At 44.6% G+C, this 25,614-nt stretch overlaps 1 protein-coding gene across 1 annotated transcript; it reads right to left on the bottom strand.

Moving 5' to 3' along the window:
* Positions 1-406: 406 nt before the first annotated feature.
* MSRB2 (methionine sulfoxide reductase B2) lies at positions 407-25,293 on the bottom strand. The gene is made up of 5 exons (NM_001206130.1): positions 25,150-25,293; positions 17,758-17,858; positions 9,966-10,042; positions 2,408-2,555; positions 407-1,413 (listed from the first exon to the last, which is right to left on the bottom strand). Exons 1-5 carry the CDS (start codon positions 25,265-25,267, stop codon positions 1,309-1,311), a joined length of 549 nt encoding a protein of 182 aa, NP_001193059.1. The 5' UTR covers positions 25,268-25,293; the 3' UTR covers positions 407-1,308.
* Positions 25,294-25,614: the final 321 nt, after the last annotated feature.

Below are 25,614 nucleotides of genomic sequence, written 5' to 3'. Positions count from 1 at the left end.
CCTTCAACTTTCAAGCCAGCAAAGCAGCATCTCTCTGACCCATATTCCATCACCACCTCTCTCTGACCCCAGCCAGGAAAGGTTCTCTACTTCTAAGGACTCTTGATTAGAATGGACCCATCAGAGAATTCAGGATAATCTATTTCCCTGCATCAAGGTCTTTAATTCATTCACACCTGCACAGTAATACAGAGAAAAATGGAACACTTAAGCTTCTTTTCTGTCCATAAAGTTTCAAAGAAAATGATGTAAACGTTTTCAGTAACAAATCATTAAAAACTCAGTTCATAAAAAACACGTGAGTTGCTATTACCATTGATGTAACCAATAACTACGACCAGGTGATTTAATTATTTTTTGGCATTTGATTTAGTCACTTTTGTAAGAGAGAAAATTCACAGATTTAGACAAAAAGCAAACAAATTTTAGTAAATATTTTATTTGGACACTTTAAAGTTTAACTTTGTAGCCACACGTATTCATTATCACTGAAATCTAGCGTATTCCCATTGAAATTTAGTTGCAGGTAGAGAGGTTGGAACCAGAATGTTCTAGACAGTTTATTAACGTTTTGGGGAAAAAAAAAAAATCATGCATCCCATGGATCTCCAGGCGTGCTCCCGAAACCCACCTTGTCCACAACTCTCCTCCTCCTCCTCCTCAATGCCTCCTTCTGTGCTGGAACTGTGGAGTACTCTAATGCCATATTTTCCTTCCTCTTTTCACTTGATCTCTCACCTGTATATGTCTGGGGAGAACTTAACTGTGATGGAAGGTTCAGGGTCGTTTTGTAGGAATATTTTTTTGGTTTATCCATCTGCCTCCAAGCGTCCCTAGAGTCATGTCCTCTGGTCCAGGCAAAGCCCACAGAAGTCAATTTAGTGGAAACAGTTTTCCCTCTGTCATTTTGTGAAATTCTAGTCAAAGCCAGAGCCAGGGCTGAGTTGACTCCAGGTAGTAAATCAGAGAAGGTGTGGTTTGCGTGGTGCCAGCAGTGAACTTAGCTTTGGTTTGGTAGTTAATAAAACTACCATTCACAATGGGTAGTCATTCACATCGGGCTTCCCTGGTGGCTCAGACAGTAAGGGATCTGCCTGCAATGCGGGAGATCTGGGTTTGATCCCTGGGTTGGGAAGATCTGGAGAAGGGAATGGCTAACCACTCCAGTATTCTTGCCTGGAGAATTCCATGGACAAGGAGGCTGGCGGGCTACACCTCATGGGGTCACAAAAAGCCATTCACATAAGTTCTGCAAATTGAATTTGGAAGTGAGGGAGTGGCAAGGGAGGGAAGGGAACTCGGAGGTGGTCAGTGTTTTCTTGGCTTGAACCGGAGCGCCACACTGTTGATGCAGAACCTCTGCCCAGCAGGCCCAGGTCCGTCGGGGAACACATGGCCGAGGTGAGCTTCACACTGCAAGGAGAGCAGCCTCTGTCATCTCTCACCAGGGACAAGGCTCTTTAAGTAAAACCCAGACAGATGAACCCCACCTGGCGGGCCCACTCACGTCTTTGACCTCGGTGTTGGGGGAAAGTCTATTGTATCAGAATTTGATTCAGAAATGAAAGGATGTAGAGCGCATGGGGGTGGTAAATAGCTCTCTACTTGATCAGTGAGAATGTAAGCAAGTGATTTAACTTAGGCCTTGATTTACTCATCTATGAAATGGGGATGATAATTATACCTACGTAACAGAGCTGTTATTATGATTCATTGATACAATAAATTGGGACTTCCCTGGTCCCAGTGCAGGGGACCTGGATTCGATCCCTGGTCAGGGAACTAGATCCCACATGCCAAAACTAAGACCAGGGGCAGCCAAATAGATTAAAAAAAAAAAAAGTAGTATCACAGTTCCTGAGTGAGTGAATCTTGTAGCCAGTATATTATTATTGTTTTTTTCACTGAAGACAAGACTAAGCTACATTTATCTGCTTACAAAACCAGAACATTTGAGTACCCAAAGATATCAAGTTGAATCTGCTGTCTGGATTTAAGCCACTCTCTCCTGCCAGGCTCCCAGGAGAAATAAGCCCTGATGTCACCTTTGGTACTGCTCTGCTTATAGGTGACATGCTGCAGAGCGGGAAGGGGGCAGAGAGATGCCATCACCCTGGACCTTCCTGCCGCTCTCCCTGCACAACAGAATGTGAAGGGCCAGCTCCTTCTTTCAGACCCTCGCTCACTCCCATCTCTGCAAGGCTAGAACCAGGCAAGGCTCCTTCTTTGGTCTGCAGTGCTGGGAGTGATGGGAGAGAGGAACTGGTAGCAGCCCAGGAGAAACCCAAAGTGCTTCCATGACAAAAGCGCTCGCGTCCATAACACCAGATGTGCAAGGACAAGTGAGCTCTCCACTGCACTCAGGAGGCACAGGGGAAAACAAAACACACAAAACACAGACACCCACCTGCTTACAGACGACCTCTGTGCGAGCTGGTCCCAACGAGGTGTCCGCACGTCTCAGGATCCCCGTGTTACTCTCATCAGAGCCAGATGTCCCATGAGCCTCAGAGAACGAAGGCCATCCCGTGCCGGAGCAGAACTTCTTCTCAGAGCTGTGTTAGAAATCACGACACCTACAGCTGTGAAAACCGCTATGAACAAACAAAGAGCACTGTGTGCCCCAACCCACGTCTCTACAGAGCACAAATTGATTCCCTTCTTCTCTGCCACATCTCAAGGCCAGTTCTCTGAACCACAGGGGTCTGCCCACCACACCTCCACTATTCAGGATGCTGTCTCGTCACGTCTAAGATTTCTTGTTCCTTTGATGTTGAAGGCATCCCTCTCAAGCTTCGACAAGGACCACAAACACGAGGAGCTTTGTGAACTGCTCCACGTTAGGAAACAGATTAAATGCCCAAGTTTGAAACGTAGGGAAGGGGAAATTGAAATGAAATGAGTGGCCAAAGTGTTTAGCGTATCGCAGGTTCAGCGAGTCAGAGAAACGTGAGAACTGATCAAACAGCCATGTCAGCCACAGGAACTTTTGATTATCTGAACACAGAGCCTGACTGCCTTTGGGGATTCAAGAGCTGCCTCTGCCACTTCTTAGCTGTGTGAAACCGGACGGGCTGCTTCCCTGTCCAAGTCACAGTGTTCTTACCTGTAACTTGGGGACAGTAACATCTACGTTATAGAGATGCTCTGAGGGCTTAGGGAGCTATGCAGTGGAGCACGTAGTGATTAATAAGCCTGGGCACCCAGACTCATCACTGCAGTGCAGTGGCCTTCCTGGGAAAGCCCCACAGGAATGAATGATGCTGGGGGTAGGGGGTGGGGAGAACAGAGGTGCCAACAAAAGGGGGAGGAGGGCAACAAGCAGATCTACTCATCAGAGACCCACTCTAAATACTTTGTTACATGAACTCCTTCTCTTTCTTTTTAAAAAAAATTTTGGCCACACTTTGCAGCATGTGGGATCCTAGTTTCCCTAAGTAGGGATTGAACCTGCGTCCCCTGCCTTGGAAGCAGAGTCTCAACCGCCGGACCACCAGGGAAGTCCCCAAAGATGAACTCCTTTACATCATGCTAGAAAAACAAGTTTCAGAAATTTAAATGGCAGGGGAATGGCTCTGTCTATCTGGGGGAGAGACAAGAAATGAATTGTAAAGTCTGCAAAACAAAAACTGAGTGAAAAGAGGGGCAAAGTGGCAAATAATCAAACCCCTAGACCACGAGCACAGACGGAAGCTCAGTTTAGAGCGCAAACCCAGCAGAACGAGTCTCGGGTTGGTCAGTGACTCAAACACTCCGGTCCCGGGACCCGATACTAAAAAATTATCAAGGATCTCTGAGAGCTTGGTTTACATGAGTTGTGCCTATGAGCAGTTAACAAATTAGAAATTATGAGTGAGAGTTTTAAAGACATTTATGCGTTGAATTATTTTTTAAAATAATAAATTCATTATAGGCTAACACAACCTATTGTTACAACAGATAATTCTGTTTTCCAAACTGAAACAAACATTTAGTGGGATGAGTTGCACTGTTTTATGACTCTGCAAATCTCTTTTTAAAAAATTAATTTGTATTGGAGTGTCGTTGCTTTGCAGTGTTGTGTTAGTCTCTACTGTACAGCAAAATGAATCGGCCACACACATACAAACGTTCTTTCTGTTTTTGGATTTCCGTCCCATTTAGGTCACCACAGAGCACTGGATAAAGTCCCCTGTGCCGTACAGTAGGTTCTCACTGGTTATCTGTTTTACACATAGTATCAATAGTGTATATATATCAACCCCAGTCTCCCAATTCATCCCAACCCCCCTTTCCACTTTGGTATCCATATGTTTGATCTCTATGTCTGTCTCTATTTCTACTTTTTGCAAATCTCTTTAAGGTCTAGCCTTAAAAAAATGACAACTGAATCTCCAGATGTGCTCATGCATTCAATCTGCTGCAGCATTGTTTTGACTGAAGTGTAGGAAGAGGGTGTAGTCTCTTGGACGTGTGGGTGTGTGCTAAGTTGCTTCAGTCATGTCCGACTCTGTGCGACCCTATGGACTATAGCCTGCCAGGTTCCTCTGTCCACGGGACTCTCCAGGCATGAGTACTAGAGTGGGTTGCCATGCCCTTCTCCAGGGGATCTTCCCAACACAGAGATCGAACCCAGGTCTCCTGCGTTGCCAGCAGATTCTTTACCGTCTGAGCTACTAGGGAAGCCCCAGTCTCCTGGATACACAGAAAAGAAAGCACCTTGAAGAGCCCTGGAAAGATCCCAGAAACTCAGGTACAGCTCTGAGGTTGACTTCTGAGAGCCTGGGGTGTGAATCCGGGCTCTGGTATGTCTGTACGACCTTGGCAAGTTATTTAACCTCGTAAAGTCTCTGTTCCTTTGTCCACAGAATAGTAACAGCATTGTTACCTCACAGGGTTGCAGAGGATTGACCAAGATGCTTTCTTCATTTAGCGTTTTTACCATCGTGTTGGACACATGGTACCTAAGTTAGTGGTTATGATTTTTAAAATATCATTATTATTAGTAGTAACAGGTATCCATGAAATTTTTGCAGCTGTGGGTCCAATTAGAAGTGTCTGCACATTCAGACTGGGGCTTCCTAGGTGGCTCAGTGGTAAAGAATCTGCCTACCAATGCAGGAGATGTGGGTTCGAGCCCTGGGTCAGGAAGATCCCCTGGAGAAGGAAACAGCAACCACTCCAGTATTCTTTGCCCGGAGAATCCTATGGACAGAGAAGCCTGGCAGGCTACAGTCCACAGGGTTGCAAAGAGTTGGATACAACTGAGCACATGTGCACACACCTATTCAGACTGGGTTCTCTGCAACCCCTTTTCTTTTTCAAGGGTTCAAAAATATTCATCTGAGCCACTTTGGTCCGGGGAAAAACATTTTAAATATCCTTTAATCATAGCTTTTCCATCCTCAACATTACATATAAACTAGTGATCATTAAAGCAAATCTGATAGAGAATTATGAATATAATAATTTTTTTAATGAATGACTCTAAGACTAATAAAAAGTCATTTAAAACGTTTTATGGGAAACAATAAACTTTTATTGATGCAATTAACAGAATCTGGAGATTTTACCAGGTAATATGAGAGGCCCATAATATATCATTTAAGAGGGAAAACTTAAATATTAAGGGCAATTAGAAATTGCAATATATATATTTAAATGATTAGCAGATTGTAAGGCCTGCCCTTGAGAAACTAAAACCATTCTGGACCATCTTTACTCTTAAAGGGAGTAAAGATGTATATTATATATACTCTTTAAGGGATTCCTTTTATTTAGTTTTGTTATATGTTTATTTGCTTTGTTTTTGTCATTGTTTCTAGAAACTCCATGGCCCCCAAACCAGCAGCAAGAGGCACTTGGTGATAACTGACAATCCTCATGGTAGAAGAATTCCCATTCATTTCAAGGAATCAGGAGCACAGAAAAGGTTAACAATATTACCTAGTTCCTACAACACGTGGGGTGCCAGGATATTCTGTAAAAAGGGAACTAACATCAGGCTCTCAGTTTCCTTCTATTCTAAAAAGATTTATGACCGTCAAAAATGTGATCTCACAGTAGATTTTAATAAACACGTCCAGAATTGTAGAGGAGGAAGGAAAGGGAATAGAGGAAGGGGTCGAAGTCACATAATTCCAAGGTTAATGAAGTGACAGTCTGGAGTCCAGTGCTCTTGACCTGGAAACCCTGAATCAAATGACTCTGAGTTGGAGAGTCAGCAGCTCCCCTGAACCATACTGGTTCAGCTCGAAGGGAAGTCTGCAGGCAGCAAGGAGCCCAGTGGCCAAGTGGCTGTGATCCCTCATCCACCTGATTTCTTAACTGTTTAGTTTTGGTTGATTTTTCACCTCCTTTTGACTGTGTGCGAGTATTTGAAGGGATGTTCATTTCTTCTATACCCCTGTTCTCTATTACTGAGGATGGAGACTGGGGATGGGAAGAGAGGGAAAATGAGAGGTCCAACAAGAATCCTGACAGTTATCTACCCTCTTGAATGGGAAGCACTGTCAGGAATATAGTCTTCATTATAGATTCTCATTAATTAGAAGAGATTTCTTAGGAGTTCCTCATTATCAAAAACACTTTCATGTATAAGGCCCTAAGAAGGCTCTGTCTGTAAGAATCTCATTGCTAACATCTATCTGGTGCTTGGCATGTGTCAGGCATTGCTCTGCTGCTTTCATGTGTATTAACGCATAACTCTGTTCCGTGAACTTCCTGATGATCAAGCTGGTTTTAGAAAAGGCAGAGAAACCAGAGATCAAATTGCCAACATCCTCTGGATCATGGAAAAAGCAAGAGAGTTCCAGAAAAACATCTATTTCTGCTTTATTGACTATGCCAAAGCCTTTGACTGTGTGGATCACAATCAACTGTGGAAAATTCTGAAAGAGATGGAAATACCAGACCACCTGTTCTGCCTCTTGAGAAATCTGTATGCAGGTCAGGAAGCAACAGTTAGAACTGGACATGGAACAACAGACTGGTTCCAAATAGGGAAAGGATTATGTCAAGGCTGTATATTATCACCCTGTTTATTTAACTTATATGCAGAGTACATCATGAGAAACGCTGGGCTGGAAGAAACACAAGCTGGAATCAAGATTGCCTGGAGAAATATCAATAACCTCAGATATGCAGATGACACCACCCTTATGGCAGAAAGTGAAGAGGAACTAAAAAAGCCTCTTGATGAAAGTGAAAGTGGAGAGTGAAAAAGTTGGCTTAAAACTCAACATTCAGAAAATGAAGATCATGGCATCCGGTCCCACCACTTCATGGGAAATAGATGGGGAAACAGTGGAAACACTGTCAGACTTTATTTTTCTGGGCTCCAAAATCACTACAGATGGTGACTGCAGCCATGAAATTAAAAGACGCTTACTCCTTGGAAGGAAAGTTATGACCAACCTAGATAGCATATTCAAAAGAGACATTACTTTGCCAACAAAGGTCTGTCTAGTCAAGGCTATGGTTTTTCCTGTGGTCATGTATGGATGTGAGAGTTGGACTGTGAAGAAGGCTGAGCGCTGAAGAATTGATGCTTTTGAACTGTGGTGTTGGAGAAGACTCTTGAGAGTCCCTTGGACTGCAAGGAGATCCAACCAGTCCATTCTGAAGGAGATCAGTCCTGGGATTTCTTGGGAAGGAATGATGCTAAAGCTGAAACTCCAGTACTTTGGCCACCTCATGCGAAGAGTTGACTCATTGGAAAAGACTCTGATGCTGGGAGGGATTGGGGGCAGGAGGAGAAGGGGATGACAGAGGATGAGATGGCTGGATGGTATCACTGACTTGATGGACGTGAGTCTGAGTGAACTCCGGGAGTTGGTGATGGACAGGGAGGCCTGGCGTGCTGCTATTCATGGGGTTGCAAAGAGTCGGATACGACTGAGCAACTGATCTGATCTGACCAGTTATTCCTCCCAATAGCTTTATGAGTTCAGGACTACTAACATGCTCATTTTACCGGTGGGGAAAGCAAGGCACAGAGGGGTTAAGAAAGTTGCCCAAGGTCACACAGCAATTAAGCCAGGATGCATATCTACAGACTTCACCACTCTACTACATTGTCTCTCTTATAAACAAATGCATCTTTAATAGCACAGAAGATTCTAGAACATAAAAGATTCTTATGAATATATTCTTATTTTTCTCAGACTAAGCTGCAGGAGGAAAAAAATAGAACAAACTCAAAAATCCTTAAGAAATGAAAATGGAAACTGCAGCAAAACTAAATGATTAAAAAGAAACAAATAGGTTGGCAGATTGGCAGGTCAGTAAACTAGCCACTTGCTGAAAGGGCTTTTGGAGACCTTTTGGATGGTTTTATTAGTCTTGGCTGCCGTGAAGATGGTCACTCAACTTCCTTAATTTGGACTAGCATTGGTCTTTCAAGTTTAAATTACCTTAAATGAAATAAGATAAAAAATTCAGTGTTTTAGTCGCATCAGCCACATTTCAGGTGTTCAATAGCCACACGTGATTAGTGGCCACCAAAGTGGATGGAGCAGATATAGAATATTTCCAGCACTGCAGAAAGTTCTACTGGACAGAGGTTTTTGCTCTGGTCTCTCCAGTCCCTCCCCTGCCCCAACACTCTGATTCCCCAACAGAGCCCGCGAGGTGCCCATGCTGGGCACTGGGTAGGAAGAAAGTGTCATCTTCACAGGTGCAGAAACTGGAACACCAATGAAGTCAAAACAACAAAAACTAAAATGGAGGAACATGTTCTCGCAAGGATGGTGGTCAAAAGCTAGAAACAGAACCTCTGGCTGCTTACTGCAGTCACAAAGCCATCTTTTATATGTTTACAACATGGTTGTTTGGCTAAAAGCAGGTTGGCCATCTCAAGTCCCACCCCTCCCCCTTTAAACAGAACCAAAGGTCAAACAGTAACTAGTGGTTCAGAAATCTGCATGCATTTTACCACTGCCAGCTCCCCCAGGCCATCTTCTCAGCCTGACTGCCATCTTTGCTGTTTCTTCACCAGCCACTGACAGAGTGAATGAATCCCGGCGAAGGCCGGCCCTTCTGTGAGCATGAGGGAAAATCAATCCTGATCGTTGCTCATCTTAGCAGGCGGGGTTTGGCTTTCCAAATTCAGCCCCCATTAGCAGCCAGCAGCCCAGGAAAGCCCAGTCTGCTGAAAACCCAGAGCACATAATGAAGCACGGCCTAATGGCAGATTCACAGACCTGGCTTGATTTATATTTTATTCTAAACCAATTTAGGGTTGATGCAAAAGAAATAAAAAACATCTTTGAACTTCTGAAAAATGGGACTTCAAAGATGTTTTCCTTTCTTCTTCATCGAATCTACTTTTTTTAGACTGTTTCCTGCATGTCTAAACAAAAAAGCCTTTGTTGAGAGATTTCAGATCCTGATTGACTTAAAAGAGGCTTTGAAATCAAGGGACAATTAAATTTACTTTTAGCTATATAGAAGAGGCATGGTATTCACTACTGTCAAGCACTGTGGGGAATCCATCCTCATAAAATTCTACATTTCCTAAATTAAATTATAAACCCATTTTTTCCCTGGGAGAGATATAGTTTTAATCACATGGGTCAAGCAAATACCATTATGGTTTAGATGTCTTTAAATACTTTCCCAGGGAAAAACTAATAGCTTTAACTTAAGGTGCCCACCAAGTTTTTTTTGTTTGTTTTTTTTTTTTTTGGTTTGCTTTTTGCTATTCTTGCAGATACAGAAAGAAAGACTATAGGCTAACATGTTAATGCTATAAATAATAATAAGACAGGCAAGAATCTTAATGAACAGCCCTCCTTATAGTAACCAAGTTAATCAGGAATGAAAACCATGGGATGTATTAGGTTGGTCAAAAAGTTTGTAAGATCCTATGGAAAAACCCAAGTGAATTTTCTAGCCAATCCAATATTTATCCAAGGCCCCAAAAGACAGAGCGGTATGAATTTTGAGGCTCACTCTCCTTTGGTACCTCTTGGTCTTTATCTCACCTGAAGAGCGGGCTGTCGCAACACACACAGTGATACATCCCTGGTTCCTTGTTATTCAGGTAGATCCCACTGAAAGGCTGAAAGTAAATGAGATATATCACTGTTCAGGTTTCTCATAACACCAGCAGGACATGATACAGCAGATCTAAATCCAAGATTAAGTTCTCCAATAAAGGAATTTTTGTACTAATTTCACAAAGTGCAAGTATCACTGGAGAGAAAATTACAACATGCCCAGTGGAGCAGTCTGCAGGCTTGTTTACGACCGGCCTTTATTGTGCCAAATATTCAAATTATTGACCTTAATAATGCTTTGTATTTATATAGCACCTTTCATCCAAGAGCATCAAAGCCTGTGAAAAAGCAAGAGAATGGGCCTCTGGATTGTGTTAGATCTCGGCCTCCATTTCAAAAGTTAATACAACAGGAATCTAGTCCACTGACTAAAGCACTCTGAAATCTCCAATTAAAGACGGCGATAGATACATTAAAAAGCAAAGCTCAGTGAGATTGGGGTTATGCCTTTAATATGCTTCACGTGGTGTTTAGGGTACTTCATACTGAATAAATGCTAAATAACGAGCGAGATTCTCCCAGTGCCTAAATTACTACTTAGATGAAATTACCACATTAAATTGTGGCTTAAGGAGTTTGCAGGTTCTGAGAACAGCAGACTTCAATCAATGAGTGAGCCAAGACTACTATATATTTTTTTAAATGTTATTTGGTAAACTGATCTCATTGTTTGGAACGAACAAAGACCATTTTTGCCCAATTCCATCTTCTCTATCAAAGAAATTTCAAGAAACTGTTGCATGAGCCTCCTGTGAAAATCCACAAGCAGTGGCTGGTGGCAGGCACTGTCCTACTCTTTGGAAGAGAAGCTGAACACGGGATGGGTCACTGAGTCCCAGAGCTGATTCAGGAAACAAGCGGCCCCTTCAGCCCTCTCTGGACAAATCCCCAGTCAAACGTTCACATTCCCATGGTCGGAGTAACAGCACATTTTCAGGGAGCAGCATAACAGTCAATTTCAAATTAACCTACTGAGCCCACCATCTGGGCACACTTGGATGTCTTCCCTCTCTAAAATTCCTAAACTTGGCTGCAGACATCTAACAGTGGTGAGCTGGTCTTTTTCTGGCCTGTCCCCTTGAAGGCTTGCATCTCACGCTGGCACAAAGGGTATCTGGGATGAAAAGGAAGTTTCGCCTCTCTCCCACCTGGGCTGAAGAGACAAACATGCCAAAGGGCTACCCAGATGTGAAGCTGATCTGGAAATGCCTACTTATGGGATCCGGACAGCATGCTAATATTCACAATATAATGTTTGTTATTGCAGGGACAGTTGGAGAGAGGAAGTGACAGGGAACTGGTAACCACAGTAAGTTAAAAAATCAGACATAAAAGGATCCTTTGCTGACATATTTTATGAAATGACATCTCTCCTCTGCCTCCTTGCCTGATTTCCTACTGTCTACCCTCTCACCCTTTCTCCTTAATTTTATACAAGTCCTGTCATATTATTTAGGGCCACACCCAGCTTCTATTTCATTCTCTCATTCCAGTATTACTTGAAAACCAAGTGTGTAGCCAATGCTGCACTGGGTACTAAGGTTGCAGAGATGGAAAAACAAAACAGAACTACACTAACCATGGTTCCTGCACCAGGAATTTGCTACCAAGTCGGGAAGAGATGTGAGCTGGCAGTGGTCACAGCATGTGACCACAGTTCTGATGGGGAGGTTAGCAGCGAGTGGCGGGTACCACGAGTCCCTTTACTACTAGGGAAGTCTTCACGAAACCTTTCTGGACCAGGTCATATATGAGATGTCTGAGATCAGGGTTTTCTTTTTCTTTAACCTTTTATCATCATTATTTTTCATTGCATGGCTGACTAGTGTTTATTACAGGAAAATGCCAAGACACTAAAGTGAGTTTTGAAGGATGAGAAGGAGTTAATCAGATAAAGGAGTTAATCAGATAAATAAATTTCAGACAGAGCAGCCTGGGCTGGGCTCACGTCACAGAACAGAGCAATGTGGAGGAGGAAGAAGAGGTTGCTGGATAGGCAGGGAGGGCCAGATCATAGTAGCTTTAATCAGACCATGCTTGTTGTTGTTCAGGCGCTCAGTCATATCTGACTCTTTGCCATCCCATGGACTGCAGCACACCAGGCTGCTCTGTCCTTCACTGTCTCCTGGAGTTTGCCCAAACTCATGTCCATTGAGTTGATGATGCTAAAGAGTTAAAGTGCCAGCTTACTGAAAACGGAAAGCCACTGGAAACTTTTAAACTGGGTGCACACACAATCAGAGCTGGTTTTTAGAAGGAGCACTCAAAGGACAGTCAAACGGCCACCAGTTCAGGCCTGGATTTAACTATGGCAAGAATAGTGGAAATAACAAGATTAGGATGGATTTAAGAATTGTTTTGAAGAGAGAACTGAAATGAGTGACTGTACAGGGAGGTGGTCAGAGACAGAGACAAAAAGATACCCCTTCCCCGGTTTTCAAAATCTATCCTATGGACTAAATGTTCTGCACTGCCATGGACTGTAGCCCACCAGGCTCCTCTGTCCATGGATTTTTCCAGGCAAGAATACTGGAGTGGGTTGCCATCTCCTCCTCCAGGGAATCTTCCTGATCCAGGGATTGAACCTGTGTCTCCTGCACTGCAGATGGATTCCTTACTGCTTTACCACAGAGAAGCCCCTAAATGTTTGTGTATCCCCTCCAAATTCATGTTTAAGCCCTAACCCCCAAGGTGATGGTATTGGAAGTGAGGCTTTTGGGAGGTGATTAGTTCATAAGGGTGGAGCCCTCAAGAGTGGGATTAGTGCCCTGGGAAGAAGAGACATGAGAGGGATGACCTCTTTCTCCCCAACGTCAGGACATGGCAAGAAGGTGACCATCTGCAAACCAAGAAGAGAGTCCTTATCAGAACCAAATTGTTTGGCACCTTGATCTCGGATTTCTCAGCCCCCAGAACTGTGAGCAACAAATGTTTGTTGTTTAAGCACCCTCGTCTGTGACATCCTGCTAGAGAAGCCCAAACTAAGACTATGTGCGCACCAACGCAGCCTTTCCCTTCTTTGATCTTGTTAATACTACACACCTGTTGGAAACGGATGATACACTTAAATGATTTGCAGGTTATTTCACAGAGAAATATTTACAAAGATGGGGACAGGGCCGATGGATACCAGCCAGGGAAGGTGAAGCATCTCTGGGCCAGTGACTGAGAACACACTGCCCTACTGGCCTGTGAGGCACAGAGTGGGCAGAACCCATGAGGCCAAAGCTGGAAGGGTGGGTTGCCTGTGGGGGTGGGGGATGCGGAGGCTGCAAGCTGCGTGGGAGGAACACAGCCCCAATGGACCCTTGATGCCTGTTTTTCTACTGTGTCCTCTGATCTTGCTGGCATCTCCCAGGGGCCAAACTCAATCAGGAGTCAAGAGGGCAAGGGAGCTGCTTAGCCTTCCCAGAGTTCAGAGCAGAGTGAAGCACGTGGATGGCAGATGTGGAAGGCAAACAGTAACCTGCACAAAACCTAGCTTCTACTGACATTCGAGATGGGCTCCATAAAGGATAGAAATGGTATGGACCTAACAGAAGCAGAAGATATTAAGAAGAGGCGGCAAGAATACACAGAAGAACTGTACAAAAAAGATCTTCATGACCCAGGTAATCACAATGATGTGATCACTCACCTAGAGCCAGACATCCTGGAATGTGAAGTCAAGTGGGCCTTAGAAAGCATCACTACGAACAAAGCTAGTGGAGGTGATGGAATTCCAGTTGAGCTATTTCAAATCCTGAAAGATGATGCTGTGAAAGTGCTGCACTCAATATGCCAGCAACTTTGGAAAACTCAGCAGTGGCCACAGGACTGGAAAAGGTCAGTTTTCATTCCAATCCCAAAGAAAGGCAATGCCAAGGAATGCTCAAACTACCGCACAATTGCACTCATCTCACACGCTAGTAAAGTAATGCTCAAAATTCTCCAAGCCAGGCTTCAGCAATACGTGAACCCTGAACTTCTAGATGTTCAAGCTGGTTTTAGAAAAGGCAGAGGAACCAGAGATCAAATTGCCAACATCTGCTGGATCATCAAAAAATCAAGAGAGTTCCAGAAAAACATCTATTTCTGCTTTATTGATTATGCCAAAGCCTTTGACTGTGTGGATCATGATAAACTGTAATAAACTGTAATCACGATAAACTGAAAATTCTGAAAGAGATGGGAATACCAGACCACCTGACCTGCCTCTTGAGAAACCTATATGCAGGTCAGGAAGCAACAGTTAGAACTGGACATGGAACAACAGACTGGTTCCAAATAGGGAAAGGAGTACGTCAAGGCTGTATATTGTTACCCTGCTTATTTAACTTAAATGCAGAGCACATCATGAGAAATTCTGGGCTGGAAGAAGCACAAGCTGGAATCAAGATTGCCTGGAGAAATATCAATAACCTCAGATATGAAATGACACCACCTTTATGGCAGAAAGTGAAGAGGAACTAAAAAGCCTCTTGATGAAAGTAAAAGAGGAGAGTGAAAAAGTTGGCTTAAAGCTCAACATTCAGAAAACTAAAATCATGGCATCTGGTCCCATCACTTCATGGGAAATAGATGGGGAAACAGTGGAAACACTGTCAGACTTTATTTTGGGGGGCTCCAAAATCACTGCAGATGGTGATTGCAGCCATGAAATTAAAAAAAGCTTACTCTTTGGAAAGTTATGACCAACCTAGATAGCATATTCAAAAGCAGAGACATTACTTTGCCAACAAAGGTCCGTCTAGTCAAGGCTATAGTTTTTCCAGTGGTCATGTATGGATGTGAGAGTTGAACTGTGAAGAAAGCTGAGCGCCAAAGAACTGATGGTTTTGAACTGTGGTGTTGGAGAAGACTCTTGAGAGTCCCTTGGACTGCAAGGAGATACAACCAGTCCATTCTAAACGAGATCAGTCCTGGGTGTTCATTGGAAGGAATGATGCTAAAGCTGAAACTCCAGTACTTTGGCCACCTCATGTGAAGAGCTGACTCATTGGAAAAGACCCTGATGCTGGGAGGGATTGGGGGTGGGGGGAGAAGGGGACGACAGAGGATGAGATGTCTGGATGGCATCACCGACTCAATGGACATGAGTTTGGGTGAACTCCGGGAGTTGGTGATGGACAGGGAGGCCTGGCATGCTGCGATTCATGGGGTTGCAAAGAGTCGGACACGACTGAGTGACTGAACTGAACTGAACAGACATTTGACTTTTTAAAAAAATACTTATTTGACTGCACTGGATCTTAGTTATGGCACGTGAGATCTTTAGTTGTGACATGTGAACTCAGTTGCAGCATATGGGATCTAGTTCCCTGACCAGGGATTGAACCTGGGTCCCCTACCAACCAGGGATTGAACCTGGGCCCACAACCAACCTTGGTTGTGTGGAGCCTTAACCACTGGACCACTGGAGAAGTCCCTGATATCTGATTTTTAGTTACTGCTCAACTAGTCTGTGAACCCCCTTGTCGCACTTGGCAGAGGGCTAGCAGGTTACTGCTGCCCAACAAAAAGCACATGCAACTGAATTTTAATTTTGAGTCACCAAATAGAAGGCTGAGGTGTTTCCCTTCTCTTTTCTTAGCCTCATGGAGCTTATGGAAGCTTATCGTTCTGCAGCATTCTAAAAAGTTACATGTGGAAATGAATCAACTGAAAGGGATTTATAACATTACTTAAAATAATGGATGATGCTCATTTTGTAAAATGGCCAAATGCAGAGTATAACACACCATCTGTCTGAGAATCCCACGTATTTATTCTCCTAAACATCTGGCAGCTTATCTTCAGGCTACCACTTCCAACTCCAAACCCTGTGTGGCTCTGCCCTTCAGAATAGGGCTGACTTACAGTGCTCTGGGAAGACACACAACTGCTCAGGGAATCACAGGTAGCTCTCTTGTGCTATCTGCATAATGGCTAGTATAAGTATCTTTCCTGGGCTTACCTGGTGGCTCAGTGGTAAAGAATCCATCTGCCAATGCAGGAGATTCAGGTTCAAATCCTGGGTTAGGAAGATCCCATGAAGGAGGAAGTGGCAACCTGCTCCAGTACTCTTACCTGGAGAATCCCATGGACAGAGGAGCCTGGTGGGCTACATCCATGGGGTTGCAAAGAGTCGGACATGACTGAGCACACACACACATAAGGATTACCTGCTCTATGCTGGGCTCTTTTCCAGGCACTGGAGACCCAGCCGTCAACAACACAACTGACCAGCTAAACAACAACAACAGTCTCTTTCCGAGGAAGCCTTTATTAAAACCCTACCCACAGGAAGTTTTCAAAAATAGCAGTATTTCACCAGAATCTATGGGATCTTCTGGTCTGTCTAATGACTTTGGATTGGCAGTGAAGTTGAAGGTGAGACCATGATTATATGGCTCCAGCACATGGATAGCTTACCTGAATTTTGCAGGGACTGCTAACTTCAAAGATATAAATATCCTACAACATTCAAAACTGCTGTGCTGTGGTCCACTCTAGGGGGTCTGCTTCACAAATGAAAATATCTACTAACCTGGCTCCATAGCTATTTTCCAGTGGTCATAATTGGGCCTAAGACAAATGACTTGCTGTGAAACTCAGCGTGGTAAAAATGGTACTATACTGAGTAACCACTGAGGGCCGCTTTCTCAGGAAAGGGAAGAAAGCTGAGGTTATTGAAGACAGTTTCAGTAATATGTCCCCCTCTTGGCCTGCAGTGGTTCAACAGTCCCAACGCTTGATTTTTTGAGTACCCACTACCTGCAGGATATGTCATGTATTGGACGGCAGGTACTGAGCAGGGAAAACCCAGCTTGGGGCTGGGGAAAGGCTTCCCTTTGCAGGTGAGACTAGGGCCAAGAGCTGAAAGGTGGGTTTGAATGGGTTGGAGTTCGGGGAGGACAGAGGGTGAAAGGACCTGAAGTGGGGAAAGCCCCGGGTCTTGGAGCTAAACGAGGAAAAGTGGCCAGATCTGAGGATGGACGTGGGAGGTAGGGACCAGAGCTTCAGGGCCTTATTAGCCACTTTAAACTTTTTTCTTTTACTTTGAAAACAAGAATTTAGAGTAGGGGGTGATGTGGTCATATCCATTTTCAAATGATCTCTTTGGCGGCCGGGAGGAGAATGGCAAGGTGAGGAGCAAGGACAAATGTGAGGAGCACAGCTGAGGCAGCTGCTTTTGAACCCAGGATGGTGGGGCCTGGACCAGCCTACAGGGGCGAGCAGTGGAGAGAAGCAGGGTGATGAGACAGTCATTCAGGAGGCTGAGTGGGTGGACTGGCCGCCGGAGGGCAATGTGTCTAGAGAGAGGTTTCTGGCTTGCGTAACTGGATGGATATTCATGGCCAGAGGAGAGCAGTGGAGGGTGCCAGATTAGTAAAGAAAATGATGTTTTTGTTTTTTGTTTTTTTTTTAATTTTAATTGGAGGGTAATTACCTTATAATATCGTGATGGCTTTTACCATACATCAACATGCATCGGCCATAGGCATACATGTGTTCCCTCTCGCCTGAGCCCCCCTCACACTCCCCACACCCCTCCAGGCTGTCCCAGAGCACTGGCTTTGCGTGCCCTGCTTCATACATCAAACTCCCACTGGCTTTCCTTGTACATATGGGAAGGAGAAGGTGGGGTGATCTGAGAGAACAGCACCAGGTTAGGTTTTGTAGTGAGATCGACTCCAGTCTGTCCTGCGCCACACCCAACACATCTACTCAGAAACCGTAAACAAGTGTAGCTTACCGGCTCCGTCCCTTTTTCTCTCGTGACATGGAACTGCTCTGGTGTCAGCTTCTTCTGCCACTCACTCTTGGAGAGAGCCGGCTGACGTTTTATAAGACACCCTGTATTGTTAAACAGGAATTTCAAAAAAGTGAAAAAAGCAAGGAACACTGAGTTTGACTTCCTTGGATTTGTCTAAGAAAATTTAGGTATTTCCCCAAAGAATTAGAGTCATGCCTTCACTACAGATATTTGTATTTTAATTGTTTCTTTGTATTTCATTGCATTGTTTAGACTCTCAAAATAACTACTGTATAAGAATGTATTTAATAGCAGTGGTTGACAAATTGCAAATTATTAGATGGGTGCTATTGGCTTCAAATGATGTCTTTGATCAAGTTTTGGATTTTTATATATTTTTATATTATTAAAATATATTTTGCTTCAAGAAAATACCCAGGAAGGCACAATGACCTTTTCTTGCTAAGCCTCTCTCCTGAAGTGCACCAGTTCCCAACAGAACACACCATAACGTCCCCTTCGCTCCCAACCTTTCCTTCTTCACAGAGACCAGAAAGTTCAGGTACAAAATGCTTTAATTGACTCATTAGCTTAGTAAGAGATGAGTAATAAGCAGAGAGCCAGTTTTCCAATTGTACTGGGGCATGGAAGTTAAAGAGGCGGCTGAAATATGAAATAAAGCAGAATAAATTCTCCTTGGTTTGCTGAGGGTAGAAATCAATCCCTCTTCCATTACTACATTCAAAGGAGTATTTCCTGTCAGGATACAGCTGGGAGTAGCTGTGAGACTGGAGAGAAAAGATCGTTGAGCCAGTGGGTTATTAAAACCCTCTTCCTTGCTGGTTTATAAAGATATCTCTGATTTTGTTCATCAAAGGAGGTCTCTATTAAAAATTCTTGTGTGAAAAAAAGAAGACTCCTACAGCACACATTCCTGAAAGGGAAGCTGAGACCTACCATAGTCTATGTTTGGGCTTCATGGTTTTTATCCACTTGTGTCTTCCTTTCTTCCCTTCCTATAGCTTCTATGTTACTTTTCTTCCCATGAGTATAAACAAAGTAACTAGGATAATACTCTCTTTGGCCAAAGGGTTGGGGGCGGGGGTGGGAAGTCTAACGTCTATTATAATGTTCTAATCATCCAATGTTAAGAATATGAAAGGATCGTATCATCTGCACACCTCAACTTACACAAAAGAAATCCGAGTAGTGATCGAAGGCTTTATTAGGAAGGTGGCCTTTCGGCACAGAGTTGAAGGAAATGTAAACAAACACATCAGATGAATACCTGGAGGACCACTGCAGGCAAGAGGAGCAACAGGCTGGGTGTGCCTGGCATGTCCTATGAACAGCAAAGAGGCCCGAGCGACTCGGGTGGAGCCAGCAGGGAAGGTTAATAGAAATGAGAACAGACAAGCAATGGGGCCCAGATCACTTAGAGCCTTGAAGACTATTATTTTAATCAATTAGTTAAGGCTCTGTTGGGTCTTCTCTAATTGTGGTGAGTGGAGACTATGTTTCATTATTGTGTGAGGGTTTCTCATGGCAGGTGCAGAGCACAGGCTCTAGATTCGTGGGCTCAGTAGTTGTGGTGTACAGGCTTAGCTGCTTCAAGGCATGTGGGATCTTCCCAGACCAGGAATCAAACCCATGTCCCCTGCACTGGCAGGTGGATTCTTAATCACTGGCCCACCAGGGATGTTCAGGCCTTGAAGGCTTTTGTAAGAACACTGGCTTTTGTTCTCAATGAGTTTGGAAGGCAGTGGAAGGTCAGCAGAGGCATGGAATGAATCTAACATATTTTAAAAGAATTAGTGGCAGACATTCCAAAAAAAAAAAAAAAAGAATCAGGGTAAAGGCTGAAGCAGGAGAACCATTACAGAGGCCGGCCAGCTCTGAGAACTGTGGCAGCGTCCGTCACGGCTGCAGTCTGATCATGTTTACTTCTTCCACCTGGTGGGGGTTTCAGTGTCTATAAGACAGCTCACAGGCTATGGCTCAGAATATTATCTGTATCCCTTGCTGAAAGGCAGAGACCTGGCTTGGGGTTGCAGCAGTGTAGTGGCTTAGAAGTGATCAGTCGGTGGACACAGTCTGATGGCAGAGCGGGGGCATCTGCCGATGGGCCAGTTGTGGAGGTGAGAGAAAACAAAGGTCAAGAGTCATAAACCACAGCTTCTAGGCTCTGGAAGTTGGGGAAGACTTCAGGAGGAGTAGGTTTGGAAACACGGTTTTGAATTTGTTAACTTTTAAAATGCCATTCAGGTATTCAGGTGCAGGTGTCAAGTATGGCTATATGGATACACAGAGGGAGAGGTCTAAGGTGGAAATGTGAACTTTAGGATTCCTCAGCCTGAAGCTGTCTTTTATCTTGGGGGGCTGAAAGATTCTCAAGTCAGTGAGTGTAGACAAAACAGAAAGGCCTGAGGATTGTACTCTGAGGCTCTCCTCGATATACAGGCTGAAGATACATGGAGGCAAGCAGGGAGGTGGGAAGGAAACTGAGAGATGCAGTGTCCTAGTGAAATGGAGCAGGATCCTATGGTCCTTCCCCAACATGTCCTCAGTCTGCCTTTTGTCTGTGAAATAACTTTAGCCAAACAATAAGTTTAATCAGGAACTTCCCTGGTGGTCCAGAGGCTAAGACTCTGAGCTCCCAGTGCAGGGAGCCTGGGTTCAATCCCTGGTCAGGGAACTAGAGCCTACCTGTCACAACTAAGATCCCAGAATAGCGAAATAAGTATATTAAAAAAAACACAATATTTAATCAGAGAAGTGAGAAAATACAGAAACAAAAGAAAACAGTCAAATGAGACAAAATAATAATAATTTAGTCATTTAAGCAAAGTCAATGACTTTTAGTTCCTTCTCGAGGGATACAGATAATATTCTGAGCCATATAGCCTGTGAGCTGTCTTATACTGAAACCCCCACCAGGTGGAAAAAATAAACATGATGATCAGACTGCAGCCATGACATAAACTACCGCAGTTCTCAGAGCTGGCCTGGAAATAGGAACAGACCTACCCTGGAACTGAAGATGAACTGTGCTTGAAACAATCAATGACACTGATTAGATCACCGCATAAGCAATTTCAAGATGACTGTCAGAGCTGACTGTGCTGTTTCTGCATGTAGCCCCCTCCCATCACCTACAAAAGCTCTTGCCCACTGAAGGGGGGCGCAGGAGTCAACCTGGGGACAGGAGTCCTCCTTGCACATGCCCCGCCAAGCCCAGGTTGCGGGCCTCTGCAGTTAAGCAAACTTTCCACCATTCTCGCCTCTATTAGCTTTTGAGCAGCGAGCAGCGGGACCCTACTTTCAGTTAGGCTTTTCGGCTCTCACCATGGGACCGCTGCGCTCTCCCAACACCTGGCTCGCGGGATTTTCCTGAGCAGTGCTGCGGCCATGACGACGCGCCAGAGTGGCTGTGAGGAACTGCTGCTCCTGGCTTGCTGGCCCCAAGAGGCGGATATGAGAGGACGTTCCTAGCAGCTGCCGAATCCGTTTTGTTTTGGGGATCTTCCCTGTTTCTCCGCTGCTCGGCACTGGCTGTACATACACTTTTCCTCGGTGGAATGGAAACGTGTCTGGATGAGCTGATGAGACCCAAGACCCAGTAAGTCAGTCCACCGGTGTGCAGCCGGGCTAACTTCTCTTTGAGCACAAAATACTATTTGGGCATTTCGCCAATTGGTTCTGACATGGGTATGATGTCAAGGCGCGTTTGTGTTGGGGACTCATGTATTGGTTATTGTCTTGAAGATTTGTGACAGTTCTGTCTTCTGGTGTGTGAGTGTATATTCCATTTGTGTGATTGGTATCTTTCTTGTCTTTTATAAAATGGGAGATTTGGTTCAATTTATTTGAAAAATTTTAGCTATGAGATTATGATTAAAGAAAAAGATAATTTTTTCAACAACATATGGCAACAGTATTCTTTAGACTCCAAGAAAAAAAAATGGATTATGAAACTTCTGAAATTCCCAAACTGGTTCTTTTTGCATATGCAGTTATGTACATATGTACATAAGTCTGCCTTACATATGTAATTAAAGTTACTAAAAATGATGAGGAAGCACTTCAGTGTGTAAAGCAAGTGGGATACGTGTTGGTGAGAGGAGGTATAAAGAATGGAGGTTATTTTTTGTTGAGGAAAAATGATGATAATAATGTTGTCCTGGAGCTGGTTGTGATCTCTGAGGCGAGAGCAGTGAATGGTTCTGAAGAGAAAGCTGCTTCCTGACCAGGAATCGAACCTGGGTAACCTGGATGAAAGCCAGGAATCCTAGCCAGCAGACCACTAGGGGCAAGAGGTTAGAAGCAAAGTGGTCCTGGCTCTTTCCCTCATTTGAAAGCAAGAATGTTTCAAGGAGGCAGAACTGTAAAAACAGGTACAAAGTTTATCATGAGTACACAGCACAATAAGTGGGAGGGCATACAGATAAATCATTTATTTAAGACAGAAGAAGAAATACACAGCTGGAGAGAAGGGGCATGGGCGCTCTCTCTAACGAGGAGGGCATAAGAAGTAAGGCAGAAATACCCACCCAGAGAGGAGTGTGGGTGTTCTAAATGATAAGCCAGTAAAAAGGTGATTTAAATCCCTTAATTGGATAGTCCTTCCCCATCTTTGTTTACATTTGGCCAATTATTTTTTTTCCACAACTGACTGGTCCTTGGACCCTCCCCACGATGAGTGCGCAACTTTTTGCTAAGATGGATCCCATCGCAGAAGCCTGAGGGTGCCTGTCCATGCTTATTATAGGGTGGGGCCCCCTCCCTTTTCCACCCCCAAGAAGCCTTCCGCGCATGTGTAGACAGGGAAGTTTTCTTTGACCTCAGGAGTCGACACCTTATCTCTTTAGCCGAGCTCAGTTTTTGCCACTAGCTTGTCACTGGAGGGTTTGGGTGAGAAAAAACCTTGAATTTTATTCCACTTGACAAACACCAACTGTGCACCCCAGGGGCCTATGCATCTCCTACCTCAGTTGTTTCTGGATGGGGACAACTCATATGGATACAAAGAGTGACAAAAGGTTTGTGAAAAAAGGGAACTTTGAGAAGAGTTTTATTTGTTGTCAGGAGTGATTAAGATTAGACTGGATTTAATTAGGTAAATATACTTTGTTATTAATAGTAAGCTGGTATAAAAGTAGAATTTGGTTTTCTTTCTCCTTGTTAAGAGATAAAAACTTTACTGGAATATTGAGGTGCTTTTGACAACAGATTGTAAGTTTCTTTCTCAAGCTAACTTTGAGTATCCCAAAGGGCCTATAGGCATCTCAGAAGAAATGTTAAAATAACTAGGATTATTTGGTATGTTAAATTATATGGAAAACATTTGATTAACTTTCAGGTCATAATGCTGAACTGGGTGAGAAATTTAAAGAATTCTAATGGAAAGCTACTGTTTTGCTTCAAAGCATATTTTTGACCCCAACGTTTGGGATGGAAGTTATCACAGAGTATAATTACTTACGATGTGTACCACTGCTGGTTTTGAGTTTACTGCTAAAAGTACACGTACAATGCTTGAGTGACAACTTTATATAAGTGGTAAAATGTATAGACTATAAAATGTCTTCCTGTCAGCATCTCTCTGTACTTGTTATGTCTGATTAGTTTTCCCTCAACGTGGGTAATTAAGTACACAGCACAGGGTTAAATATAGCTACACTTTTATCCTTTCCATTCATTTATGTAATTATAACTAATGCTTATTGTATACCTACTAAGCACCAATATTGTGATAAAACATGTTTAGTTTTTTCATTTATTCTGTATAATAACCCTACTATCATCATTACCCTTATTTTACAAAGAAAAAAAAACAGGCTTATGCTTACCAAGTTCAAGACATGCTCAAAGACACACAGCCAGTGGGTGTGGCACCGTCAGCACTGAAACCCCTTAACCACGAAACTATCAGCTGCCTATCATTCTCAATGGTTGCCTACTAGTTTGTTGAATTGAACTTTCACGGTTTACTTAAGCATTCCTTAACTGACAGACATTTGGGTTATGGCCAGTTTCTCCTTCTTAAGAGTAGTGCTGTTAAAAGCATCTCTGCACATATAACTTTGTTCTTCTTTTGAATTATTTCCTTAGAATAAATTCCCAAGAGTGGGTGTCTGATAAGTGAGCAGTTCCTGTTAAGTATTGGTGTCGGGCCAAATTTTAATGTTGCTGAAGAACCGCAGATTCCAGGGCAATTTATTAGGCTGTTTCCGACAGCACTAAGTACAAATATAAAGGGCAAATTTCCGCTGAAACCACCACCCTCTAAAGGGGAATGAGGAGGGCTCCAGCCCAGAACTGTGATGCCTGAACCACCACCTGTGGTTCTCAGGAAGTCAACACTTAGCACTGAGTGGGCAAAGAACAGATAGGAGATTGGCTGACTAGAGACACCAGGAGTGGTCTGAGGTCCGTGACCCCAAGTCATATTTGATCAGCTCTCATTGCACCCTGCCAGGGCTTTTATTTATTTAACACTACATTTTGAAATTTTCAGGGGATAAAAAGAATTCCGAGTGACTGGGTACATTTATAGCACAGATATTTATCTTTAAATATCTTCAACGGACACATAACAAATGGATTCCAAGATGGGCTAGCTAGGGCAGCTGCCCAGAAAGGCAATCAACACATGGCACTGTGTCCCCCAAACTGGCCATGAAATACAGCCAGCTGACCCAAGATCCCACTAGAGTCGCCTTTAGTGACTCTGTACTAAAGGATGAGGTGTCAGCGTGCCCCAATCCCACAGAGCAGCCAAAGCCATGTGGTAGAAGAAACGCACACTTTCCCCCGGTCTGTGTCACAGCCACTGACTAACGATGGTTATCGGGTTAGAGGGGGGAAGGGATTACGAGTCCCCACGTTCCCCCTGGGTCCTGGAAACACAGATATAGAGATCAGGGAGCAGATCCACAGGCATGCAAAGTTAGAACTGCCTGCTTCTGAAACGCGGAAGGCAGCAGGCATAACTGGACGAGGGGGACAGTGTAGTTAACAGAGCAGTGGGTGGCTGCAGCAGAGAGCGCTCTGGGCGGGCTGCTCAACCAACACCGCCGTCCTTCACCTGGAAGCCCGGCTCCAGAGTACATTTTATACAAAAAAACAAAACAAGTATGTGTGCACGTGGGAGGGGAGGACTTGTACTTTTCCACAAACCCTCATACGGGTCAGGGACTCCCCCGCCCACGCCCCTTCAAGTTTACAGCCCGCAGTACTTAGATGGCAGGGGGTGGGCGGGCAGGAGCCCCGACGGAGCTTCCGGAGAATGGACGAGTCAGATCCAGGACCAGCCGGCTGGGGCCCCCCGAGACCCGGCAAGCGAACAAAAATTGAAAGCCGGGAGGTGAGGGCGGGGCCTGCAAGGCCTACCTGCTTGCGGGGATCCAGCACCTGCGCGGAAGCCGCCGCAGTCCGCTCGGCCCCGCACAGCCCACCCGGGCGCCTCGCGGAGGGTTAGGCCCCGCAGAGCCCGCAGGAGGCGCGCCATGACGCTGAGCGCGGCCGGGCGGAGCCCACGCCACGGCCCCGCCCACTCGCGTAGAACCCGCCCCCGTCTTCGAGACTCGGCTCCGCCTCCTCCTTTCCACTCCTTTCGGCACTACAGCCACCGCGAAGCTCCGCCTATTTTTAACCTTCCTGAACTCCTGTCCCCGCACTCCTCCCCTTCCTCCATCCCTCCTCCTAATCCCTCTCTGCTCCTGTCCCTACCTGCCTCCCCTTGGCCTTCTCTGGTACCCTCTACTCAGGTACCACCCCCCACCTCCCTGCGTGCCTCCCCCACACCCTTCCCTGCACCCTTGCTGCTCCTCCTCTGGTCCCACCTAGCTGCATGCA

The sequence above is a fragment of the Bos taurus genome, chromosome 13 (assembly GCF_002263795.3).
Source record: "Bos taurus isolate L1 Dominette 01449 registration number 42190680 breed Hereford chromosome 13, ARS-UCD2.0, whole genome shotgun sequence".
In the NCBI taxonomy this organism is placed as follows: domain Eukaryota; kingdom Metazoa; phylum Chordata; class Mammalia; order Artiodactyla; family Bovidae; genus Bos; species Bos taurus.
Note: the sequence above shows the minus strand (reverse complement) of the source record. Positions and strands in the feature narration are given on the sequence as shown.

Bases quoted from the DNA above. Each gene is read 5' to 3' on its own strand.
- MSRB2 (NM_001206130.1), bottom strand. From the start codon at position 25,267: ATGGCGCGCCTCCTGCGGGCTCTGCGGGGCCTAACCCTCCGCGAGGCG. The intron at 2,556-9,965 runs GTGAGATAAAGA...TTTCTAACACAG, and splicing joins TGCGACAGCCCGCTCTTCAG to CTCTGAGAAGAAGTTCTGCT. The intron at 1,414-2,407 runs GTGGGTGTCTGT...CTCTCCTTGCAG, and splicing joins CAGAGGTCGTCTGTAAGCAG to TGTGAAGCTCACCTCGGCCA.